This window comes from Neodiprion pinetum, chromosome 1 (assembly GCF_021155775.2).
Source record: "Neodiprion pinetum isolate iyNeoPine1 chromosome 1, iyNeoPine1.2, whole genome shotgun sequence".
Classification (NCBI taxonomy): Eukaryota; Metazoa; Arthropoda; class Insecta; order Hymenoptera; family Diprionidae; genus Neodiprion; species Neodiprion pinetum.
Window position 1 is genome coordinate 21,244,241 of NC_060232.1, and position 23,412 is coordinate 21,267,652.

At 35.8% G+C, this 23,412-nt stretch overlaps 1 protein-coding gene across 1 annotated transcript; it reads right to left on the reverse strand.

Annotated features, from left to right (window-relative positions):
* Positions 1 to 568: 568 nt before the first annotated feature.
* Positions 569 to 22,345, reverse strand: TBC1D23 (TBC1 domain family member 23). The gene is made up of 9 exons (XM_046609282.2): positions 22,061 to 22,345; positions 20,905 to 21,125; positions 13,769 to 13,973; positions 11,891 to 12,127; positions 11,394 to 11,769; positions 9,066 to 9,279; positions 4,931 to 5,263; positions 4,684 to 4,816; positions 569 to 1,083 (listed from the first exon to the last, which is right to left on the reverse strand). Exons 1-9 carry the CDS (start codon positions 22,087 to 22,089, stop codon positions 795 to 797), a joined length of 2,037 nt encoding a protein of 678 aa, XP_046465238.1. The 5' UTR covers positions 22,090 to 22,345; the 3' UTR covers positions 569 to 794.
* Between the last annotated feature and the right edge of the window lie 1,067 nt (positions 22,346 to 23,412).

Consider the following 23,412-nt stretch of genomic DNA (forward strand, 5'->3'; position numbering starts at 1 on the left):
AAATTTATAACACAAAGTCTTGCATCTTTTTTTTTATATTATGATATTACAGGTATAACAAACATAAAATATAATATTACTTTAGAAAAATGCACAATTATAATTTGTTTGCTAGCAAAATTGTTTTGAAATGCCTACAAATACAAAATGATGTTATTACATGTCAATTTCATAACTGAGGACTAAAAAGTAACTTACGCATTCGTGATTCCTCATCTTTTACGAAGAATAATAAAATAAATTCAATTTCAGCCCACAATTGTAAGGAAAATCAGCTACTAGCAAATTTAAATAATATTACATAATGATTCTTTCAATTCACAAGTAACATTTGGTAAGATTACTTTACATATCATCACATATGTTGCGTGACTGTATGATAAAGATCCAACACGAAGCATTAATCGTTTGGTAAAAATCGCATCACACACTGCAAATTATTAAACTTTGTCCAACACTTTTTTCTTTTGTAATACAGTTGAAAATGGGATGAAGTAAGTACACAAATACTTGAAACGTTGCTATTCATTACTTGGGTATGATCAACTGGTTTTCACAAATGTATATATTGTCAATTATCAAATTACACTTTATTATGGTATCAATGAATATGCACGTAAAAATCTATACATCAATTTGAATTTGAAAGATTCATAAAATTTCACAACTTTCTGGAATAAATAATAATCGATTGTTACAAATGACTCTACATAAAGTAATAATAATACCAATCATAACAGCGGTAAAATTTATCAAATAAATCATGAAACCCCCGTTATACAGTACACTGCAAACTAGACCGGCGAATGTAACTCAAGAGTCTTCAATTGTTTCAATATTTGCTCCGAAATCAATTTTGTCGCTTCACTGGCATTCGGAATAAGAAACCTATCCATATCTGAGATAAGTAATGTATCATTTTGTGTGCTACCATACTTGAATGTGATCAAGTCAGGATGTCGTTTTCTAGAAGTTATCTTAACAATACTTGATAATGGCCGTTTAACAATCACATGTGCCGCACCTTTTCTTCCTGAAATCTCTCTGAGAACAATCAGATGGGTGTCCATAACCAAAAGTTGACTGTAACATAATCCTAGATTAATTAGTTTCAGATTCTTGAGAAACTTGAAGCAGCAGAATATATTATATAGGTCATTTCACGTCATAATCCTTAGTGGCTGGACATCACCATTTAATTTCTTTATTATATTTATACGGGCGTAAACCCTTTAAACAAAAATTTACAACAATTTAGATAGCAGAATATAGAAAAGTAGAACAATGCGACTACAGATATTCGAAACAGGCAACCACAGCAATTTTTTAAAAGCGGGAGATAGACGTGTTGTCCCGTTTAATCCACGTGCTATTCGCATTAGCTAAAATGTTTAATCGCGCCGAGATGGACTTTGCCAGGTAGGTGTTAGAGAGAAATGGTGCCTAGAAAATGATGTCGTTTCTCCTAGGTGATGCACGTGTGACGTGAAGGTAAAATATCTTAAGGATAGGAGGAGAATCGATTAAGTTGTTAAAAACTTTATATAAAAATAATAGGTCTAGGTAGTCTCTATAGGAGGTCACGCTGGGGATATTTAAATATTAGCCAATCTCAGAGTAGTCTAGATCGAAATATCTCATGGGATGATCAGTTTTATACAAAGCACACCTGAGGAGCATGTGCTGTACTACCTCCAAACGGTAAACATTACCTTTACTAAGAAGGCGTCAGATGAAAGAGGCATAGAATAGGATGGTACCAACTAACGAGAAGTATTATATAATGTCCTCAGGGTAGATGGGGATTTAAGTCCTCGGCGGAACGCATAACGAACCCAAGGATTCCGGAGGCCTTGTTGATAACATAATTAACCTTTTAAGGACGGGACTGGTCGATATTTCGACCACTGGGTTGGTCGGACACTCCACGTGAGAAATTCATTGATATTATACACAAATTTCGTTTAAAATAAAAGGTCGATTTCAACGTAAAAATCCCCGTCCTTAAAACGTTAATGTGTTCATTAAATGTTAACTTTAAATCAAACAGGACCCTCAGGTCCTTGACACAGTCTGACTCTTGTAGGCGTACATCTCTTATTGCGTAGTTGCAACGAACGTTTTCCCTACCTCTATCGTAAGGAATGCTGAAGCACAACCGAGACAGGCTCCCATCAACCGCCAGAAGTACTTCGCCACCATGACTCTTACTACTAGTTTCCGCGTTCCTGTCTTTACGGTAACTAATAAAATCATTTAGAGGTAATTCAGTGTCTTGAACGGAGTCGTCGAACCAGGTTTCAGGGAAGGCTAGAATAGAATAGCAGTTTGAGAGGTCCTCAGCATGAGGTTGTGGTTTAGGTTCCTGAGCTGTGACCTGAGTCCTCTGGTATTCTAATGGACGATATGGAGCTCCGCCCCAAGAAGTTTTTCGAGCAACGATTTCTGTTGGTTTTGATTTCTGATTGTCACGAAACTTTAAAAAAATATTTTTGTAGCGCGTGTCATACATGATTTCTCGAAACCAATGCTATTCTAATAATAAGCTAAGGTCTACGGGCTAAACACATCAATCATCACCCTACCAGGTATCTCAGCCGTTGCTGACTGATACACGAATTCTCCTGCTGTATTCATTACTGTGGCTACACAATCTGAAATCAACATAAATTTGATTGACTCTATCCCAATAGTTTTCTGGTTTGATTTTCTTCCCGATCCTCTTTAGCTCATTCGCGATTCTTTCCTAGAAACTGTAGAGTGCAGCAGTCGACTCATTTCAATTGATCAAAAAACGTTTGTACGAGCTAGTAGCTTTAAAGCTTAAACCACTGTTTCACACCTTCCTATCCACTCTCTCTCAACCGTTTGGAAGCTGGCCTACATAGTGAAAAGGCTCATTATAGCCAGCCATGAGAAAATCCCCAATGACTGGACAGATTATTCAGAGTTCTATTATTCCGCCACATACTACCCTCGGTAATCGTGCAAGTTTCCCACAAAGCGTTCAGATTTGTTAAATATTGATTTCGCGGCGGTTGCCTCAGAAATGTTCAATCTGCGGTGATCAGATCATGACTTTACTTTGTGTCGGTCGGATTAGTCTTTCGCTCGGCTACCCAATTCCCGTTCTCACCTTGATTCGCGCAAGTGTGTGTGCTATCGTTGTTATTGATCTTGCCTTGGATGCAATTGTGCTCGCTCCCGTTGCAACAACAACAACTCTGACACAAATGCCTCAAACATATTTTATCTAATCAATTCCTTGCTCATTACTGTATGCAAGCGCACCTCTATATGTGGCATTGAATCTTGGCACTTCACACCTCACTCTTTATTGGGTGTTGTGGTTTCACTTATTTTATCTTTTGGAGTGCCAAAGATCACTTGCAGCCTAACTTGTTTCAGCCTTTGAGGTCGCACAATAACTTTCCATGTTTATGCCAATTTTTTTTCCTATATGATGTGTAAAATCTGTAGACGATTTAATTGACATGTTATATGTATGATTCATTGTCTACGATGTAACTTTAAAATTCTTGTCAACATTCATGCCACAATTTCTGATCTTGCCTTCCATGTCTTAAATGGACAAAAGGATAGTGACCTAAAGATGCAATTTCCGTCAGGGATCACCTTGATGATAATAATTTCGATCATTTTTAGTCAGGGCTATCAATAACAGCTATGTATTGCCTAGCCAAAGCTATCAATATAACCAAAGATGTTAAATAAATGCTGTACCATCTGCTTGTCACCTGAACAGCAATTTCATGGACATGATTAGTTTATTTTCTGATATCAGTTCTCATTGTACTATTGTTAAATTTTAGTTATATTGTTGTCTATTATTATATCTGAAAACTGTATCATAAATATAAGGACAAAGGTTCAAGAATTAATACTTCAACCCAACCCAGAAATGGTCAACGTGAAATCTGATACATTTTTTACATGATTTTCGAATGACTTGCACTCCAAACTAATATCTAACAATGTGTGAAATTGCATATTTTCAATATAACTATGATAGGCATCATATTTATATATAACCACAGACCCCTGCTATAATGCGTTGAGTCCAGAACTGTTACAAGAACACAGAAAATTCGGAGCTTTGGTCGCAAAAAATAAGAGAAAACATGGAATGGAAATGAACATTATCAATATTGAGCATCAAAATTTCAAACGTTATTTTCTTGCTCCAACGAAAAATACCATTTTCATATTTTAGACGACGTTTGGGATTAATTTGAAGTCAAACATATTAAATAATTAGCGAGAAATATGCAGTGCCCTAGTAGTTTGGTTTATTTTCAACCTTTTTGGTTTGCCTACTTCGATCAGCATTGACTTGATGGTGTTCATGTTTTATAATTTGACCAATAATTTTTTTTCCAACAAAATATTTTGCACAGCTCCGTTTGGGATTGAAGTAAATATTTTTGCAACGTTTCATCAAAATCAGTAATGGTGATGTCCAACCACTATCTAGTGTGATGTGAGATGACTTGTGTTTATGATTAAGGTAACGCATCATCCAAATCTCTTATACTAAAATAACTAAATAAGGGATTTCTATAGGTTCAATTGTACTCACACAAAACGAAAAATTCTGTATAACACATACACGCGAAAAGAAAAAGGGAAGAGTGCTTTAAATGTAATAAAGTATTCTTTTACCTTTCGTATACATAGCCGTTAACTTTTACTTCTTGACATTTGAAGGAATGCAATAATTTAGGATCTTTCAACCATTGCTGGATTGACACCACTTCGACAGGCTCTTCGCTCTCATGGTTTGTCATCGTCATATCTGAAAAAAATGCATTTATTTATAACACAAAAATTCGCTAATGAATGTCATTCATTTAGAATTCATGAGTGCATAAGTAATTGAAGAATAATGGTACTTTTAATTTTGACCAACCTAGATCATGATCTTCATCGATGCTAAATACAGGAGCATTACTTCGTAACCTTTTTGCATAATCTGCATCTTTGTTACGAATATCTGTATTGCCATTGGCGCTTGCAGATGGATTTACAATATAGTCAAAGAGTCTTCCTTTCACTTCCTGACTCTTTAGTTTCATTGCCAATCCAATTTTCCCAAGAATATCGGAGTTGTTATTTCTTATTTTAGCTGGGCTTGACTCATTCGAATTTGCTTCGGATAAATTAGCATTGCATACTAAACAGTATTGCGAATTGTGATCCACTAGATTCGTGACAACTTCATCTCCAAAATATTCATGAATTGCTACAACAAGAGAAATTCATAGGAATTTTTTAACGTTCCTAGTTTGTAAAGGAATTCGAGGTGATACGTCAGAATAAGTGAACCCATGTTTACGTTTTAGCCCCTGTTGCCGGCTCATCACAAGATAAACGACAAATGACCAGAGTGAATACTAAAGAACTAGATACATGATGAAATTCGTATTACCTTCTTACATGATACTAGCATACATAAAAACAATGATTAGATGTCACGAAAGGAAAATCATTTTGATTTAGTCATTAATTTTCTGATGATGGCCCTCAACAGGGACTGAAACGTGGACTTGGGTTCGCAAGAACCTTGCTTATCCGACCTTTGATTACCCGAGGTTCTGCATTATCCGAGACGCCCATCTCATCCGAGCACTCTGCACTAACCGAGGTATATCTTTAGATAATACAGAGAACCTTGGATAAAACGGAATAATATGCTATGCCTACGTAGGAAATACTTTTGTATCACTATTTGGTTTGAACACGTATATATTTGTAAAAGTTTCTTGCGATTATTTACATTGCAAGCTATAAACGCAATAGTTCCAATTTTGGAGTCAAGGGCAGCACTTCGTAATGGCTTCAATTGTGTATAGTGTACATATTATCCGAGATTTCACTTATCCGAGGTACGGCCTTCCCATATTACCTCAGATGAACAATGTTCTACTGCCATGGTGGCCACTTTTTTCGGGAAAAAATTAGCTGTCTTTTCCCTAACTTCCCTTGACGAGTTCAATTTTCTTTCCCCAAAGTTCTTATTGACTTCATTAGTGCTACGCATTACCAATTAAAATACCCCCAATTCTTGATTTCATTTCAGTGCAAATTTATTAGGAAACTCAACAATGTTAAGAAGAAATACATGAAAACACATCTAAATATATATATATGGGCCATTCCATGTCAAATCGACTAATGGTTGTATTCGACCCCTTTTGTTTTGGATGAAATTTGGTCAGAAGTTTTCATTCGTCATACAAAGAAGTTCTGCCAAAGGAAAAAAATTAAAAATTTTTTTTTCAAAAGTTATGCAACTTTTAAAATTTCACTATTTTTCGTGTTTTTTAAACTTATGCTTCAACGATCTTGAAAACTATTATAATTACTCCAATGATCTAAGCTAGATTTTCAAGGGGATACTCGAAGCTACCAAAAAAAAAATTTTTTGAAAAAATTTTAATATAATAAACCATTTCGTGTTTTGTACGAAAAACACAGGCAGAAAAGACAAGAAGAAAGTGAGGCTAGTTACAATAGGGTGCTCACAACGGTCAGGAAAGGATAGAGATAGAGATTCTACTAGAGATATTCAAGAGTCGTGAGATCAACGTCAATCCGACTACTGGCAGTGATATCAGCAGAGCTCGGCCTCGAGATACATCAGATGAATATCATTACGGCGTACTTAAACGACACACTAGAAGAGGATGTATATGTGAAAAAACCATACCAGTTACATGAAGTGCTGTGTAAAATAAATTCAACCAAAAAAGTTGGTTTAACGGCTAATATTAATAGAGAAAATGTGGTATGTGAGACACCCAAGCGCTGATATAAAGGTTTAAATACAGAGAGACACTGTGTACTTATAAAAGAAATCTCTGTACTGTTTAAAGCAGTTAGATGTACAATGACAGAAAAAATTTATTGAAACGTTGAATTAGTTACGTTTAGAAGCATTAGCACAAAAGCAATGTTTGTTCATGTCACAGAAACACGATAAAATTATGTTGATCGCAATATACGGAGATGACATAATTGCTACGAATGATGATGAATAGATGGATGAAATTGAAAGAAACTTGTCAAACTCATTCGAAATGAAAGATTTAGGTAAGATAGGTAGATGCTTGGGAATTGAATTCTCACACGATAAGCATCAACGCATATATGTAAAGAAAAAAATGTGTGTAGAAAAAATTTTAGAGCGATTTAATATGAGCAAATGCAAACCAGCACTGACACCCTTCGATGTAAACTGTAAATTAACAAAACCTGAAAATGTAAATAAAGACGCAATGAGTTAATACCCTTACCAAAGTTTAATCAGCGCATTTATGTGTCTAGCTGTGTCCACGAGACCAGATATTGCTTATACTGTAAACTAACTGAGCCAATTCAATACTAATTACGATATAGAGCATTGGAAGTTGCTAAGATAGTACCAAGATATTTAAAAGGCACAAATGAGTATGGATTCATGTACGAGAGAACAGAAATACCATTGATCGGTGTTGTTGATGCAGACTGGGGCGCGAATGTGGTAGACCGTAGATCGTATTCTGACTATGCATTTATATTAGCAGGTGCTCTAATATATTGGGAGGCACGAAAATAGCGGACTGTTGCATTGTCTAGCATCGAGGCGGAATACATGGCTATCAGATACCAATGACAACCATGGTGCAATTAATCTTGTAGAAAACAGTAGCTACCACCCCAAAACGAAACACGTGTATTATTAAATCTCGCAGTTATAGATTTTATGAATATTTTTACTCTTGCAATAAAATATATACTGAGACTATAGCCGAAATATATAATTTAAATGAGGAAATCCACCCTCCTACAGACAGATGTTAGAACTGGCAATAAAATCTGAAAAAATTAGGGAACTGTATTGGAATTATTTGGAACCGATTTAGGGGTGTCTGATAAAAAATTCGTCTGAGCCCTAAATAACGAACACCCTCGTACACATATGTATATTGTATGCATATTATATACGCTGCTCGGTATACTTGTAATGTTGAAAAATTTCACTTCTGCCGTGTGCGGTACCCGAATTTTTTTTTTTTTCACTAACAATATGAAAATTTTTCAATTTCTTTTCCAGCCATTTATCAGATGTTTGGTCATCTTTTTCCCTGACCAAGTTTGATATTCTGACCAATTTTTTTTTTCTCTTACGTTTCCTGATTTTCCCTGACCGTGGCCACCATGTACTGTACTTATTCTGATGAATCACCATGAGTGATGGATATATATGGGGCATTTCACAAAGAAAGGACCAAGCCAAACCGATGGGGTTGGGATTTTAAGACATATATTATTTTTTCTTACAGGTTTTGAGTTTGGAAATATACTCCTAAAGGGATTTTTTAATTGCTGCCTTCGTTTGGACAAAATCACTCTGAATCAATTTGAAAAATTTCATATTCAAGGCTAAGTTTCTAATTGAAACAATTGATATTTCAAAAAAAACATCAAGAACAAAAATGTTTTGATTTTGAGCGTAGTTTGAAGAAAAAAATATGCGGTATCATAAAAACCAGCAAAAACGAAGATAATCAATATTTTTTCGCCTCCTAAAAATACGCCATTTTTTATTTGGAAAAATCAAATCTTAAATTAATCTATGTCAAATTACGCACGTTTCAAGCCCTCACACCCCATAGAATAACGATTTTTCAATTTTTTACACAATATTTTCAATTAGAAACTTAGCCTTGAATATGAAATTTTCCAAATTCACCCAGAGTGATTCTGTTCAAACGAAGGCGGCAATTAAAAAATCCCTTTAGGAGTATATTTCCAAACTCAAAACATTTTAGAAAAAAAAATATGACTTAAATTCCCGACCCCATCGGTTTGGCTTGGTGTCGTTTCTTTGTGAAATGCCCCATATACTTATACAATATATCACTATAGTAGAAGTGATATACGTGCCTACAGTGATAAAAATGTTCATCACGTCAAAGCCTATCCCGAACATTCCAGGCATGCCCATTCATCATCTTACATTCAATACTGCAGTGAAATCAACAACTAATAAATAAACAAACCTTGATACCCTAATGACACCATACTAACATACTGTGTATGCTTCTGCAAAAAAGATGCAACAACCATGTGAGTGTAACGGTCCTCTTCTTGACGTCCGCTTCCCAGAAAGCAGAGATGTTCACCTCCGGCTTGTGAACCGACAGCCAGGGCTTGTCTTTGCGCTTGAAGTAATCCTTGAACAGCTGTTGCAAACGATGCTGGTTCTTGGAGCATCTGCGATGAATAGTGCTTTTAGATTCATTAACCAGGTGGCTAAATCAAGGCACTACATCAATTTGGTCCCTTACTAATATGATCGTTTCAAAGCAATTGCTTCAAATTACTTCAACATTCTGTAATAATCGTCAGTATAGGCATCGTTAGGTTTGAATTGTGCTATCAATCTCACTCTTTCATTTTTCAAATCACAGAAATCTTATGATCAAAGGAAACAAACAAATATTTGGAGTAAGGGCTTAGTTCAACTAAATTTGTTTTCTATATAAGTTTTTGCATGACAAAGATGTATCTGAAATTTCGATTGATCAAGATTGATCGCAGGTGGTCATTGGTGGAAAACAATAAGTTTTCTTTCATCAACCACTCCACCACCATTTTGTTTTAAAATAATTGAAGACAAAATTTTTCTTCTACTACAAGACTCATATTAACATGTGTGAAACAGAGTTTAACAAACAGAATTAAGAAATATTAATTGATTTTTCTTAAATAAATTGCAGAATTTTCTCTCTGCTTTCGTGTACACAAGGTAGTATTACCCCTTAAGCAAACTTGTAACTACAAGTAATTTACTCCTCCGACTTATTACTGAAAATTACAAATCAGTTTTAGATGATAAACTTTGAGTTTTCGATCAAGCCTGATTGGTCAAAACAAGCACACTTCATGTACATTGACTAAGATGATAAAACAAAACGTGGAATTTGGAAGATTGCAGACTTCGAATGTACTTTTAACTAAAAATATGAGTATATTCGTATAATAGAGACTTCAACACAGCATTTTTGTTTTTACCACGGTCATCTAGATAGTTCTCGAAACTCATATTATGACAGATATTAGGTGACAAACTTGCAGCAAATTTCACCAATGGCTAGCAAGATAACTATCTCTGTTTCTTATTCGTTTAGAGGCAATCGACATTCAAATATATTATGCTGCCTATCAAAATTCATTTTCGCTAATATTAAAAATTAGCAACAGTGTAGCCTCTTTGCATAAAATTCAGGGCCACTAACCTTTGATAGGCCGAGTAGTTTGCTTAAATGTGAAGCACCCTAAGCAAAATTTAACATCACTCGCAAGAATAGCAGTGATCTTCTGTGACTTCATATTGTTTGGATTTCATACTGACCACAATACTGACTCGCAATACTTCTATTGGGGATATTAGTAATAAATTTTTTCCGTTATCGGGGACACTTTCAATGAAAAAAGTTTACAGGAGTTGCGAGACCTAGTCTCAAGACCATGGTTTGTACAACACATTTTATCTCCTAGATCAAACTGAAGTTAACAACTGAACTCAGTAGCCAAGCGCAACCAAATTCTTTTTTAATAAAATAATATGGTAAAGTTTTACATTTATGATCCTATAAAAATATTACTTTTCTCTAATTTTTGAAAAAATTCTCATCAACACCCTACTGAAAATGTTTACCTATCCAATCATATAATGTTTTGAAAGAATTCAACATGTAACTTGTTAAATGATTTATTTTGTAAATTCAATGAAATATTTAAGAAATCACATAATAAATTACAAAAGTACAAATCATTAGGTACACAAGATCAAAAATCATATAATCAACTATATCATCAACTATGTGAATTTTGATGTAGTATATCTGATGATTCGGGCTTTCGTAATTTATACGAACCTGAAGCTAGCAGCCAGAATTCGCAGCCAAACGTTTCTAATGTTCATTTGAACAAGGTAATGAAGTTAAAAATCAAAATTTTGTGAAATACCTTCAACCTCCAATACTTTTGTAAAATTATGAGGATAAAACTGTCAGTATCTTTCTAATTCCAAAAAGTTTAAAAAGTTTGATTGCTAACTTTGGCTGCTAGCCTCAACTTCATACAATTTATTATGTGATTTCTTAGATATGTTATCGAATTTACAAGATAAATCATGTAATGAATTACATGCTGAATTCTTTCAAAACATTTCAAGATTTGACACATGCAAATTTTCAGTAAGGCAAGTTTCACCACTTGACTGTAATCAACAATAACAGGATTAGCTACGAGACCCAGCCGCTAGTTTCAGATTGATATTTGCTGGAAGAAGTTTTCAAATTTTTATAGTAAAATAAACATACCAGATTACAGTCCAAATGAAACGCTGTAGGTAAATGTCCAGCATTATATTGCTCAGCAGGTCTACAATCGACTAAGAAAAACCGGACGGATTCGACTGGACCGTTAACTGCAGATGGCACTTCGACAGTATTTTCGACGACTTCTTGGGCAGACACAGGTAAGCACAACGCATGAGATATCAACTTTTCATCGCCACCCTCCCCGAACATGATGGAGTACAGATCCTGTTTGAAAGAAGATGGAGTCTTCATAGCGTAGTATTGGGCCAACGAACAGAAGTCTGTAACGTCTTCAGCTTCTAAGGCACAAGGCATTGCTGCTAAAGTGTCTATTATATTCTGTTTCTCCTCATCCTTCATGCTTAAAATTTGTTCCCTGAACATAGATGTCATTAATTTATACATTGTCTCTACAGAAACATAGCTATTTAAAACGAATTATATTGTAACAAATTACATTACTTCGCAGTATGTAATAGAAATCTATCAATTCTTACCTAGCATTAACAACCATGATAAGTGATAAGAACATCATAAAGAAGGGATCCGCTTGCATAAAGTATAAATCCCACATTGTACAGACAGCTGGGAGTGAACAAACTCCAGAAAATAACGTATTTATCCATCCTTTTGTATACTCTTCTGGTGACACCCTTTTTGTATCTAAGAATGAACATAATTCTGGTTCATGATACAGCAGCAGCAATCGCAATACAGAACTATGGATAACACCTCTGAAACGGAAATTTAGTAACATGTAGAGAAAATAAAATGTAATTAGATAATTTTGAAAGTTATTACGATATTATTGAGCGGATTCACCCAGTTTTGGCAAGTTTTTGATAGTGGTAATTTAGACTGAAAATCCCCCCCCTTTTAAGGCCCCTAGGCCTTACCATTTACAAGAAACACGTTGATCAATTTTATGACATTTTCAAATTGGACTTTATTGTCGAATTTTTAGGACTTCTAATCTCTAAAAAAGAAAGATGATTGCATGTGTTTTATGAGCAAAAAAGTTTTTTAATATTTTCAATCTGTACTCGAATGTAATGATATACTTGAAAATTGACAATTCGAAAATTTGGTGATTTCAAAAAATTAACGACGGAGCCAGGAATCGAACCTGGCGTCTAGCGATGCTTAACCGGAGCTTTACTCCACTAGATCACCGAGCCACCCTGCCTCTGTTGTCGTTAATTTCTCTCATCACCAGTGAGTTCGAATTTGTTTTTCGTGTGCCTGGTATGAATGTATAAGAATTTTCGTCTCTTCAAGCACAGTATGTATATAGGAATGTAATGTGTAGATGATGTGTTTACCCTTTTGAATCCTTGCTTCTGGTGAGAAGCCACGCAAGACGGGCAAAGCCGTCTAATAAATGAAATGCGGATGTGCAAATCATTACTTACAAGAAGAATATTGTTGAAAATTGACTTAATGAATAAATTGAATCAATGATATACTGTATTACAAATGCAAAAAGTAAGTGATTTCCGATTAATAGGAAGTTTGTAGTGTGAGCCACAAAGGCAAGTGCTGCAATTACACGACTACTAGTATGAACTCAGAACGAGCAGAGGCAAGCGCTGTAATCACACAAATCAGATTACGAATCCGCACATGGGGTACATACTACTTTTGCTAATACCTGTGAAGAAAAGTTTGATTTGAGAAGCAACAAAGGTCCTACTGCCAGCACATAGAATTAGGGTTAGTCAACTTATGCCCATTGACACAATGCATAAATTGAGTAGCACAAAACTGCGCATGTGCCAAAGATAGCCCTAGTGTAGAAAATTGAGCACTCCAGTTATGCACAAACGGCAACATCGTTTTACCGTTCTGTTCAGAAATGGAGCATTTAAGGCACACTCTACAAGCTTTGAAAATGAACTCTCCAAGCAGGTATTGGAAAAATAAGTTGTTTTAATTCTGTTGGATGAAAGAGTAGACATTTTGCCATGTATCCAAAAATTTTAAGAGTGGGATGAAAATAGAATCATTATTAAATTAATAGAAATATTCCAGGAGTTTAGAATTTTTTGAATACATCCAACATATCAAAAAATTAATTGCGAAGTGATTTATTTAATGGAAAAGTAGAAACTTCAGAGTTCGTGTTGAAATTTTTAAAGTGGATCGAAAAGCGAATTTAAAAAAGCTGGCTGAAAGTTGGTGGATCGGCACATATATTCAACCAGATAACAACTTTGTTCAAATGATTTATACTCAATTCACAAGAACTGTTAAAAGCCTTCATTGAATCAAATAACATACTATATTAGTGACAGCAAAAGTAAGCGAATGCATGAAGTTATATGCAAAAATGATGCCACCTTGTGTTGTATATGCAATATGGATGGCTTCGTTACCTTGGTATGTAAACATCCCTGATCGCTTCAAACAAGTTGTAGGTTGCAGATCGAGGTAATTTGAGAGCAATCAAAGGACCCAACAATTCCAGCCAGCCGTTTCCTCGTTCATATTGTTTGCCTCTACTTTTACAGTAGAATGTTAGTATTGACTCTAGGTCGGACACAACAGAAACTTTGTCCTCATCATCGTTGCCAAGTTTAGCTGTAATGCAAAAGATAGATAATTTATGCCTTGCCTATTTAGAACAGGATAACTTGTTCGCCCATATTGCGTTTTAAACGATTTATCTAAGATAACTCACATACTTGCAATTACACTTCATAGCATTTCGACGATATACCTTGTGCACCTATTTTGAAATTAATAGTGTTACAAGACGTGTGGAATCTTAATAGTAACGATTCGCAAAGCAAGACCTAGATCAAGAGACAAGTGTAATATCTTTTTCTTCGACAACATACACTTGTTGTCTTGTCTAAACTGTTCGAAACGTAATATGGGTGCACAAGTTATCCTGTCGAAAAAAGACAAGGGATTAATTATTATCTTTTAAAAAGGTATTGTTTCAGTTCAATGTCCAATGAAAATTACATGAATCTTATTATCTAATTGGATGTTCCTTCAGTATACCAAATTTTTAATTATTACTTAATAGACCGTGGGTCTATTATACGTATAAACCAAAATAAAATTTAGGATCAATTATTTTTATAGAGAAGAATCTAGTTATTCCAGACACATTCACAGTGAAAAATGGGAGTGTACATAAGGAATCGCTGTTTAGTTTTAGTGCTGCTGAAGCTAATAGCATGATCATATGAGAGATGATATTTCAAATGGAACATGACCATTAATGTTAAGTCAGTAAAGCCAAAATAAGGAAAATGAACAACCTCTCTACATGTTAGTTACAAGTGAGTGAAAGAGGCAAATTATATTCACTTTTATGGTCCACGAACTTTAGGCAAAAAATGGGCTCATCTTCGGAAAAAGTTCAATCAAGCTAAAAATTGATATACACTTACCATTCAGCTCTCCAAATAAGGTGTGAAAAATCCCCTGAATTCGGCTGTACGCATAACTTGTGACAGGCCAAGAATGGTGAAAAAAAATTACCTTTTTCCGGTTTTTTGCGAATATCTTCGTTCTTGTTGGTCTAACGGCTATAGGGTATACTTATAAAAAAAAAAGTACGGAAAATTTTCTACAAACAAGGTGGAATAGAGTTTATCGATGACACTAATAGTTTTCACGTAATCTGACATTTAAAGTCCAATATAAATTTTGTATGCATATTTAAATGCATGTAATGATCGATATGCTGTTTCTTCTCGTTTTGATATTTTTATAGACATTCGAGTATAAATAATAGTATATTTAAGTGTACGAAATCAACGCTCCTGTTTCTTATTCTAACATTATATAGATGTTGAGGTTTACCGTATAAAAATAGTATATTCAAGTGTGCAATACTAACGTTCCTGTTTTTGATCTTCTTATTCTAACATTATAAAGATATAAAAGAGTACCGTAAAAAAATTAAGCTAGTCAGGTTAGGTATAATCTAATCTTTTCCTTCGTGAATATTTAGGAATACATAAGTAAAAAAAAAAAGGAAGGTTGTTTTTGTAACTAATTTCTGACAGTTAATTCTCTTTCAGTTTCTTCCTCTTCTCTCTCGAATTGTTTTTGATTTTCCCACGAGACTGGTAGGAAATTCCGAGATTGGTCGGAAACATCGATAGAATCGGTTTCTGGATCATCGATATTGCTTCTTTGTTGTATCGAATCTTCGATTGGAGCAGCATTCAGGCAAGATGTCTCACAATAATTGCTACAAACTACGTAACATTGGATGCCCAACTTTCGACAGCCACACAATACGCCACATCCTTTTGAACAATTACAAAAAATCATATTGAAAATACGCTCCAGGGCAGGAAGTTGCGTTGTTGTTATTGGTTCTAATATGCCGTTTTTGAATACCCATCCCCAATCTTGCAGATTCAACTGATTTCCTAACCAATACTGCACCTGGTGGTACACACGATTCAGGTGCTCGTTAGCTGTGTCAGCTGTTGGGGGTAATGAACTCAAATTTACCAACTTATTTCTGCCTGTAGCTTTCATAAAACACAGATAACGGTATGCGTTCAAGTCATCTTGCTTAACTGGAGTGCCATACACAGCTAGAAAGATTCAAACTCCACCCGAAGAAATTGATTCTCGAGAAACATCACTCTGGTTGAATATTTGTGCTGCAGCACGTAAGTCTTGATGTTTTGTGAAAAGTTTCAGAGCTGCAGTTTTTCCTTTATGAAAAAGAGCAGACATATCGCAGCCAGTGATAGTGTGTAGAAATAGAAAATGATCCCTGATGTCTTTGTGATCATTGAAACTTCAAGACGAGTAACGTTTTTGCTCGACTTTTCCCTTGGCTGGTTTGAGGAAGAAGATCGCATCATCAGTCGGAGTGCGAGCTACCAAAATTACCAAAAGATTCACGTCTTCCCCAACAACAACTGATCTATTTGTGCGTGTAGATTCCAAAGCTGTTTCAATTATTAAAACGTCAGCATCATCTTGAGTGTTTTAACAACAAAATTATTAGCTTCGGACTTGACAGACAGCATCGAAATCAATCTGCGCTAGTTGTTACTGTTTGAAAGGAATTTTTCTTGGCTCACTGTGACATTTGTCTCATCGAAGTAGGTGTCAGCAGATGAAGATTTTGCGGCTCGAAGACGTTGTTCCACAGCTTTCATGCTGTTGGTGCGATTGTTATATTCATCGAAAACTATTTTTATTACGACAATATCTTTGTACATAACCAATATACTTTGAACACATCGCATCGAAAGATTCATTCTAATGCTAAACAACCCGATGTAACAAAAATCGTCCGTCGATGACATATGTAACTTTTGAAAATCAAGTTCAGCTACCGATAGCTTAAAAACGACAAACAAAGCAGATCTATTTCCGGTACGCAGGTGCTCTTCAATAAACATTGACAGCGGGAATGGAGCTAATTCATATCGCATATAAATACGGAGCTCTCTATCCGATTTTTTCATAGCACTGATTCTCTGGAACAATAATAATGGATCAATAGGCACTGTCTGATCACGAACTTTGACCTTACTGTTGACTGTCAATAGCGGAAGTACTCTGTCGGCGTGGGAGGACTTTATATCTTTGAAATTTTAACCGATTTTCTTCTCCATCACAGCAGTGCCGATCTTCTAAGCATTGTGGCAGTTTATTTTCTCATCATCACTTATCCCTGTTGCAATAGACATAATTTGTTGAATATCGGGGAAAGGATAATGAGATTGAAACCATTGGAGTATCTTCTGTACATCTTCACGGTCTCTGTTTACGCAAGAGTCTTTTGCATCGACATGTTGTTCTCCGGTATCGAAAGAAAGTTTACAAAAGCTCTCCAGACTTTCAGAAATGGCTCGCAGTCAATAATCCAAAGATCCATTTTCTCAAACCACTTTCCTTGGTACTTCTCCCACGTGTGAAGCCTTCTCTTGATTTTGAAAATTTCATGAAATGCTGTTCGATTATCATGTTCCGCAGAAATATTTTTCCGAACGTTTTATGCAGAAGTTGTTGGTGAACTTCTTGAAGACTTCATTTTTCATGGACATTTTTAGTTTTTGTATATCTTGAATATACAAATGTGCCGATTTCGAGTATAGAAAATGCCCCGCGGCATGAAAGTATGGAAGCAGTTTTTTAATACCAGTCAAATGCGCCTTCCAACAGCCCAGTCTTTCAGCTCTAATGAATTCTTTTGCAATTGTGATCATCTCAAAATACCGTACCCACAGTTGCGCAGTTGGGTCTTTATTTTCAAATTCAGACATCTTGTTATCAAATGCTTTTTTCAACTCGCCAACTGCATTTAAACTTTTAGTCTCATCAAATGACGGCGATGCTTCGTCTAAATTCTGGAGACAAAGATTTACTAACGCACTCTGATCATCATCGAACGTGATCTCATTGAACACAATTTGAGACAATGCCACTTGGAGCAATGTATGAGCTCTGATTGCTCTGGCGTATGCGTGACCCTGCACCATCGTTGAGAATGCTCTTCAAAGATGCTTACATAGTGTTGTAATCACTTGCCGGTGTGTTAATAAATCGCAAGAAAATTATACGTGACTTGGAATATGCCTCATTATTCATTAAATACTTCACGAAGCCACTCCAACCTGGTATTTTTGGTAGGTCTTTCCACTTTCCATGCATCCATAATACATCTGTATTTCGCAGCAGTGACTTCGTCGTTACCTCATCACAATCAAGTTCTTCCACCGTGATCTTCTTTAAACCTTGCACACTACTATTTTCATAAATCTGCATCGAAACTTTGGCTACCGCTGCCATCTCTGCTGCAGTAGGTATCGTTCGTAAGCTGAAAATTTTTTAACTATCATGGATGGTATCATGTGGAGTAACGATTCGAATGATGCCCATGGAATGAAATGTACTTGCTCCGTCAAGTGTAGACACATTGTGGTCTGCATTGTCACAAACATGTTGAATGAAACAGCCGTCTTCTGGAGGAGAAATTAAAGGCTGAGGATGGAATACACTGGAAGATTCGTATAGTACTGTCTCTTTGTAAGATGCACACAAACCCAAGCACGATCAAATTTCAACTAGTCGTTTTAATCCGAATTATCTGTGCAAATAAACGAAGATTCCAATCTGGAGAGGTGAAAGAAATGATCGTGGACAAACTCCAGACATGATAGCATGGCTAATGATGGTACACTTCTTTTGTAGTGGTTCCAATTTACCTTTTTTATTTTTAATAATGATCTCCTCTATGAAAAAACAAAGAGATTTTGGAACAGAACTATTTAAATCGTCAAACATCCCCGTACTTGGAGGATAATAATCCATTTCACAGGCTGCAGAACGCATATCCTGTCGAAGAATCGCTGCAGCTGCTGTCAAAACTTCATAAAGTTCTTCATCGGCGTTATGTTTTTTGTTTTCGTACCATGTTTTATTGAGAATATTGTAGTGCGTATCTCGAAAACAAACAATAGATGGTCCCGTACTTTTCGACGAAATGACAATTCTGTCGCCATACCATTCCTGAAGCTTTGTTCTTATAGTTTTATCATCTTGTTGACAATCTTCGAGGACTCCTTTCAATTCAGTGAAGGTAAATTGGAAGCCATCATTATTTTCTATGTAGGCGAAAATATTTTCCACTGCTGCAATAATTCGACCATCCACAGGGCAACTTGTTTTTTTTCTATTGCCTGGTAAAAGAAAATGGATGAAATAATTGCTGTGATATTTTGCCTCGGCTCCAACCAAATATGTCTCGAAGATAACCCTTTTCTCAACAGCCTGGATCTGATCATCTTTTCTTTTTACGGCGATCTGCATTATGGTTTCTTTGAAGCCAATTGTTGCAACGCGCTTAATCGTTTTACGATGCTCCTTATGAATTTTCTTTTCTTTTTCCTCATCAGCCTCGTTACCGCAAAAAATATAAAATTTCTTAAAGTCGAAGGATAGTGCAAATGATCGCATCTTGCTTTTTAGAGGACTACATCCCGATGAACCAGTAGTATCCTCGATAGCACGTTTCCTTTTGAAAGCTTTAATACTGGACTGGCGAGTATAGTCTTTAAGGCAAGCCACGTGCACTTGATAAATTGCACATTACTAAACAGTGCTATTTTTCAATCATTTCTCTCATCACTAGCGGCCTTTAACTCATTTATTTCCCACTCAACTGTTACAGATTCGTTACTTACGAGAGTTTTATCACAAATACCACACAATTGGTCCATCATGAGTAATTACCTTGAAAACGCAACATAATATACATCCAGTATGGTGTAGAAACAATTTGGGACTGTGTGTCTAGACACCTCTAGAGCAGAAATAGGCATAGCAGGCATAAACCTGACCCAATCTATGCCCTGACGTCAGAGGGGAGGCGCAGCTGCTGTGGCACCGCCATACAGAACACAGGACGTAGCGGCGCAGCAATTAGAAAACTCAATCTGATGATTCACACAGTCTTTTGGTGGAAATTACTAGTTCTGTCAATAAACTCTATTCCACCGTTTTTGTAGAAAATTTTCCGCTCTTTGTTTTTTATAAGCATACTTTATAGCCGTAAGACCGACAGGAACGAAGATATTCGCAAAAAACCGAAAAAAGATATTTTTTTTCACCGTTTATGAGCTGTAACAAGTTATGCGTACAACCGAATTCCGGGGTTGTCCACACCTTATTTGGAGAGCTGAAAAGGAAGTGTATACCAATTTCTAGCTTGGTTGGACTTTTTCCGAAGTGAAATCCTAAAGTTCTTGGACTATTATAGAACAACTGCAAAACTATAAGAATCCGATTGTTCTTAGTTTTTTACCCTCAAGTTTAGCATTCTATTACTCTAGTAAAGTTCATGGGACAACTTTTTCCATAATCCTTGCAATTTTGTACAGTACTGTGCTCGTTTCGCTGTCTCTATTGCTGTAGATTCAATATTGTGACGTACAGAGGAAGTGTTAGCTACCATGGCAGGTAGAGGCACGGTGGTAGGGACATCCCCTCCGATTGCAGAGAAAATGAGAATATTCTACATATAATTTTTGGTATTAGCTCAATTCCACCTTAACCTCCTTACAAGTTTCGATATAATGATTTTGGCCTGACAAGGTGATATGCGTTTTTAGGGTCGCTGAATACGAACATGAAGTAACGGATTGTTGCATTAATGAATATAAAATCGCGAGCCAAACTGTGTGTTACAGTTCCCCAGTATAACTGGAAAACTTTCTATCACTAACAAAATTCCATAATATTCCTAGAATTTCCATATACCATGAGTTTTCCTATATGCAAAACGATCCATATGCCTGAATCAGGTTAATTGTTAATTTACTGAACTTTGAGTAAATATCATGACACTGTACAATTTTGTGCCTATAATTCCACACGAGCGTTACTTTTTCCCAAGAATTTATAACATTGTTCTGATCGTATTTCGCTACTGTATGTTAGTCATTGTCAGTAAATATGGTTGATGACTCGAACCACTGCTTTCGGCATTGTACTTTATCTTGGGCAATCAATAACTCACCAACTAGCTGTTGACAATCTTCCCTGAGAATATTTTGTTCAAGAAGATCGAAAACCTCATTGAAATGAATAAGTTGATTTCCTCGATCTGTGACATCTAAACAAGCTTGCCAGACGTCAGGTCGAAGATTCGCAGGAACTGGTTGACCCTTGCATATGGCGTAAATATCGCTGGCAGATGGTGCTTCGCTGTCAAGAAGTGCTGCTTCAAGCTCCAAAACCCTATTATGAATATTCAAATATGAGGCTAGGTGCCGCATAAATTATGCAGTATAAGTATTTATAAACAATACAGACAATAATCAAATTACTTGTTTAATAAAAAATAGTAAAATTTGGATCACAGATTTGAGTATTGGTATTGTTCATTAAATGGCAAACGGTTTTATACCTAGTAAAATAATCGTTTTCCAATCAATCAGCCAATTACTTTTTAGTGCCAATCGAAACTAAACCAAAAACAATGCCCAAAGATGTGGTAAGCTCCAAGAATAAGCAGAATTATAATTTGGAGCAAACTACGAAGTGACACTGATCAAGAGAACATTTTATAGTTTCTCAACAGGTTCTGAGGTAAATGCATGTAAAAGTTTGTATGCGGTGCTAATTTGAAACCATTATTAATACATTGGTTTTAAGAACATGTTTGTAATATGTTGCAAAGTTTGTACATTTCAATAATTATTCAATGGAATTGAACCAATGTGCAACATTTGCAAACTTCACTAAGTGGCTTCTATTACTTACAGTATGCTAATGATAAACATTTGTATGCAAATGAGCTGTCGTATAAAAATGTACACCATAAACATATTATCTGGTGGGCAAAAAAAAATATGTATGTACCATTACTTGGGACAGACAGGTAGTATTAGAACATCAGTTACGTTTACAGTATCGTGCGTTCTTTGCAAAACAGTATTTCTGTTCAAGTGCGAAATCGGCCAAATTAACAAGTACGAACCAGACATATACATGGTTTTAGACGGTTGTTTCAGGCTATGTAAATATTGTGCTCAATGTTTTCATTTTGATGGTGGGATCTCGTTGGAACTCATACATCGCATAAATTGATTCACCGCACATATCAGCGTTACACAGTGTCAGTATGAAATATAAGCACATATACGTCTAAATAAGATTAACTAATTTCTTACCAAGTGTTTTCGTCGTCTTCTAGTACCATTTCGGCAGCGTCACCAGTCGCAAATAATGAAAAAACGTATAAAATTGCCGATATTTTAATACGTGAGCTACGTTGTATAGCATGAAAAACGAATTTCAACAGACAAAATTCTCCTGCAAATATACTAATTTTCTTATCAGCTGGTGAATTTTTTTATCTTTCTATTTTTGCCTCGATTCGTTCCCTGTAATTCCTCTTGATTACGTATAGCCTAATTGTGAACCCTGCATTACAAGCAGATGGAACTTCCGTGAACCACGTCAAGGCTGGGTTTCATTATGGATAGGATGCGTTCCGAAATCAGCTACAGCGCTAAAGACTCCCTAGGACAGAGGCAGAGCTACTCACGAACTAAATAGCGCAAAAGAGATAGAATATTGTTGCCAGTACCGAGAACCAATATCGGAATGTATGTATGCATGGTGTAAGCAAAAAGGTGTGTTCTTGCGCATCACTGCCGCTTCGACCAATGAGAACCTGCCCCCACATGACGTCATTTTGAGCGCTATTTTTGAAAGCTATAAGAGAGCCATTCATTCTTACGTCCATCGAATCTTATTTGATGGGGGATATTCAAATGTTAAATAATTAGTTACAGTCGCCAAATCATTCGCATTGAGTACACGCGATATTTGTACACAACCTCGGGTATTTAATAAGATGACAATTCAAACGGAAATTGAACTTTATTGTTATATCTTTAGGATAAATCACAAAGCATAATTCGAGCTATTAAAAAAGTACTCCAAAATTTCATTTTTCAATCATTCGTTAAAGAAATTGATAAAAATTTAAACGTCATAAAATAAAGGAATCAAGGATGGGAGGGGTGTAGGTTTGAAAATTTCCATCAGAACAAAAACCAATATCACTCGTATTTGGTGTATTGTTAATAACGAATATTCGTAAGTCTTTATATTTCAAATCATTTCGTGATAGGATATTGAAGTTTTGTGTCACTTTTAAAAACAATAACAGAGGTTATGTTGTACTGTTTACGGCAGAAAACAAAGACGGAATTTTCGTCGTGACGTCATGTGGGGGCTATCGCGTGACTTTGCTACTGCGCATCTCCGTTGAGAGCACACCTTATTCGCCATAGAGCAGGGAAGCTAGCGGCAGTGTTACTAGCTCGATAATTTTGTCGCTAGATCAGGAGATTTTCAATGATGTACAGAAATTTTTTTTTGCAGTTTTGGGTGCGTTCCGAAATTAGCTCCAAGTACTGTTAGCTATCTTTTATCTCTTTTGCAGTATTGAGTTCGTGACCAGCTCTGCCTCTGTCCTAGATAGTTTTTAGCGCTGCGAGCTAATTTCGGAACG

What these genes read in the sequence shown, in the direction of transcription:
- TBC1D23 (XM_046609282.2), bottom strand. Translation starts at nt 22,089, where the DNA reads ATGGTACTAGAAGACGACGAAAACACTTG. An exon ending in TTCATTTGGACTGTAATCTG is followed by an intron (nt 9,280 to 11,393) that starts GTATGTTTATTT and finishes TATTCATCGCAG; the next exon opens with ATGCTCCAAGAACCAGCATC. An exon ending in CGATGAAGATCATGATCTAG is followed by an intron (nt 4,817 to 4,930) that starts GTTGGTCAAAAT and finishes CATTTTTTTCAG; the next exon opens with ATATGACGATGACAAACCAT.